At 46.2% G+C, this 3054-nt stretch overlaps 2 protein-coding genes across 2 annotated transcripts in view; one reads left to right on the top strand and one right to left on the bottom strand.

Moving 5' to 3' along the window:
* Positions 1-1206, top strand: part of PPTG_04960 (hypothetical protein) — a gene marked incomplete at its 5' end in the record, with an annotated part of 1720 nt that extends 514 nt beyond the window's left edge. The window contains 3 exons of the mRNA XM_008897309.1: positions 19-60; positions 125-238; positions 303-1206. Of these exons, the coding sequence (XP_008895557.1) occupies positions 19-60; positions 125-238; positions 303-404 (258 nt within the window). The 3' untranslated portion in view covers positions 405-1206. The remainder of the gene's footprint in view (positions 1-18; positions 61-124; positions 239-302) is intronic.
* On the bottom strand, positions 906-2051 carry PPTG_21487 (hypothetical protein; the record flags this gene model as incomplete). The annotated part of the gene is made up of 4 exons (XM_008897498.1): positions 906-1287; positions 1342-1510; positions 1569-1843; positions 1903-2051. 4 exons carry the CDS (start codon positions 2049-2051, stop codon positions 930-932), a joined length of 951 nt encoding a protein of 316 aa, XP_008895746.1. The 3' UTR covers positions 906-929.
* Positions 2052-3054: the final 1003 nt, after the last annotated feature.

Here is a 3054-nt window from a genome sequence, read left to right as displayed (position 1 = left end):
TTCAACAACCGTTTCCAGACGAAGCTGTCGAGGCAACAGATCAAGTCCAGACTGACAGCGGTACGTAAATCGCTCACAGTATATTTGTGCAGGCTCTAACTAATATACATTTGTTTGATTACAGCTGAAAGGCATCTATACGTCGATCAAGGCGATGCTGGATGCGTCAGGATTTGGCTGGGATGATGAACGTCATGTCGTGCTAGTGCATGACTCCGTTTGGGATGATTATGTCAAGGTACAGCTATTGCACACTACAAGCATTGACAAACTGTATTTGTCTAATGTTTCACTGTGAATAGAGCCATCCAAAAGTTGTTGATTACCGTAGGAAGGCCATGCCATTGTTTGACGACCTTCGTGATCTCTTCAAGGGAACATATGCTACCGGAGACTATGCATAAGCCTCTGAAGAGCCGTGCCCAGGAGACTTTGTTACCGGTCCATCTGCTCCGCAACTAACACAAGCACCAACAGCTTCGGAGCCTGCAGGTATTGACGAAGCTGCAAGCTCAGATTCAGCCGTGCCCTCTCAGCAACCGGAGCCTGCACCAGAACCAAGAAGTGCTGCTATCCATAAAACAGCAAGCCGTACAGGTGCCAAGAAAAGGCGCAGCGAAAGCGGTGGTGTACTAATTGCTGAAGCGATTGGTGAGGTTGCTACAGAATTGCGTCATAGAACTACTAAAATGCGAGCTCTCACACCATCGCAGAGAGCCATCAAGTTGCTCCAGAAGGACTATGCCAACGACCTCCAAACGGAATATCTTGTTCGAGCTTTCGACGTGATGCTGGATGAAAAAAAAAGCAATGGGATTTTTGGTAATGGAAGCCGGACCAGCCCGGGATGCGTGGCTGAATAAACAATTGCAAGATCTCAGTAAGAGCTATGCGAGGAGAGCACAAGTTCATTGCTGCATGTTAATTCGTTAACGTTGAAAAGCTACATACGAATCCCACATGTTCTTTGCTAGTAGATCACGAAGATTGCTCGCTCGCCGATAATTTCCAGTGGTGTTACGCTCAGGGTAGTTGGTATCAGGACGCTCATCGTCAGAATCTTCTTCTTCCAACTCGCCTTCTGGATCATCCGGTAAATCCTCCTGAAGCCTGATAAAATTGTGGAGCACACAGCAAGCTCGAACAATTTTTGCCTGCGTTTCTACCGAATACTCTGGCGTTTGCTTCAATATAGGAAATCTCCGCTTCAACACGCCAAAAGCCCTTTCGATGACGTTGGGAGCTTGCGCATGTCTTAGATTATACAATTCTTTATAATTCTGAGGCCTGCACAACCTAGCGTTAGCGCTTTAGCAGATTCTAAATAGATATTAGACGCACCTTTCGTCTGATTGTCCCCACTCCTTCAAATGATAACGAACGCCACGATATGGAGTCATAACTTCTGTAGTTAGACCGTACCCAGCATCACCGAGGTCAAACAAGCCCAGCGGGGTCCTAAATCCCTTTCGCCTTGCGTCGGCAAGCACCGTCGAATCTGCAGCAGAACCTATATAGAGTTTATTAGCTGATACGTTAAGTGTATGATTGGAAAATACGGTACCTACCTTCCCAACCTGAGAGCACGTAGACGAACTGCATGTCGAATGTACACGCAGCAAACACGTTCTGACTGAGTTTACCAGTCCTATCACGGAATGGCTTCGCTTTTTCGCTGGGTACGTAGGCAGGAATGTGCGTGCCATCAAATGCAAGGCGACATTGATCGAATTGACCAGCATATTTTGGTTCATTTTGTAGTAGCTCTGATGGGGTGGTTGGTTGGACGAGATATGGGCTTGCCATGTTACAGACAACATCAAGAACACGGTAAAAATGCCTGCTTAAGTGAAACCAAAGGGTAAGTCAAAGCACAGACGTAACCACAATTTGAAAACGCACCGATGAATGGTATCTCCGCTGTGCTGAAAGCGCTCTTGAAGATCGCTGTTCGAGGCGTTCTTTGCAATGCTGTAAAGGAAGATAGCCGCCTTCTCCTCTACACGGACACGGGACCAGGGTGTCTGTCGATCTAGATCGCTTGCGCTCATGCCGGAGGGCTAAATAAGGTCTCAAAATACACTTTTTGTATTGGAAAACCTCAGTGCTTTCGATGTGGCTTTGCAGCTTTTCCGCTTCAATAATGCCTCGATTTCCCCTGGTACCGTGAAATGGATCCGCACAGGGCGGCAACGACCTGTACCAGTGAAGCTGGTACTGAAGAAAAACTATGACAAAGGTATGAGCGCAGCGATCGGCTTCGCTGAACCGATCGCTGCGCTCATACTGCGAAGAAAAATCTCGCCGTTTGTGGCTTTTTGCCATGCGTTAAGGCCTATTATGCGCTCTGGGCTTACCACGTCGGCCAGTTATTCTTCTGCCCAGTGGATGGTTCACTCAAAGCTCACCAAGCTAGACAAATGCATCCAGCATCCGTATTTACTTCACCGGGTTCCTCAGCGCTTTACGCTGAACACCATAATGTTAACCTATACAGTGTTAAGAGATTTTCTGTAGATTCTGTAGACTACGCCTTATAGTAGTGTTTTCTGGTGGCCATCTTGGGCTAACTGTTCTCAAACAGCGTTGCCTTAGATATTTTGTAGTATAACTGGGAGATTTTCGATCTCGAAGACGCCGACTGGCAGTGTTCCCTCGAAGGAGAACTTGATCAATTTCTGAGCGAGTGCGGCTTCCTTTATAGTCGTGGTTTGCCACGTGTGCGCATTAAATCTTTCGAGAAGCCTGATTGCTTTTTTTTCTTGATGTCGAAGACGTCGTTCCTTGTAAGCTTACTTGAATAGTTCTCGTTGACATATACTTCAAGCAGGGATCTGCAATTAGTATTGTACCAATATGTGTTTTGAACTGTCAAAATAGTATACATGGTTAAATTATGGGGATTGTAAATCGTACTTTACTGAAAAACGTATTAAAGGACTGAAAATGTATTGTGCCTTTCCAAAGTTTTGGCCAAGCTGACCTTTAAAGGCTGGTCCTAAGCAAGGGTGGGTAGGGCTAAAGGTGGGATTTGAGGACGAACTGGAGTTGAAT

The sequence above is a fragment of the Phytophthora parasitica genome (assembly GCF_000247585.1).
Source record: "Phytophthora parasitica INRA-310 unplaced genomic scaffold supercont2.5, whole genome shotgun sequence".
Lineage (NCBI taxonomy): Eukaryota > Oomycota > Peronosporomycetes > Peronosporales > Peronosporaceae > Phytophthora > Phytophthora nicotianae.
Note: the sequence above shows the minus strand (reverse complement) of the source record. Positions and strands in the feature narration are given on the sequence as shown.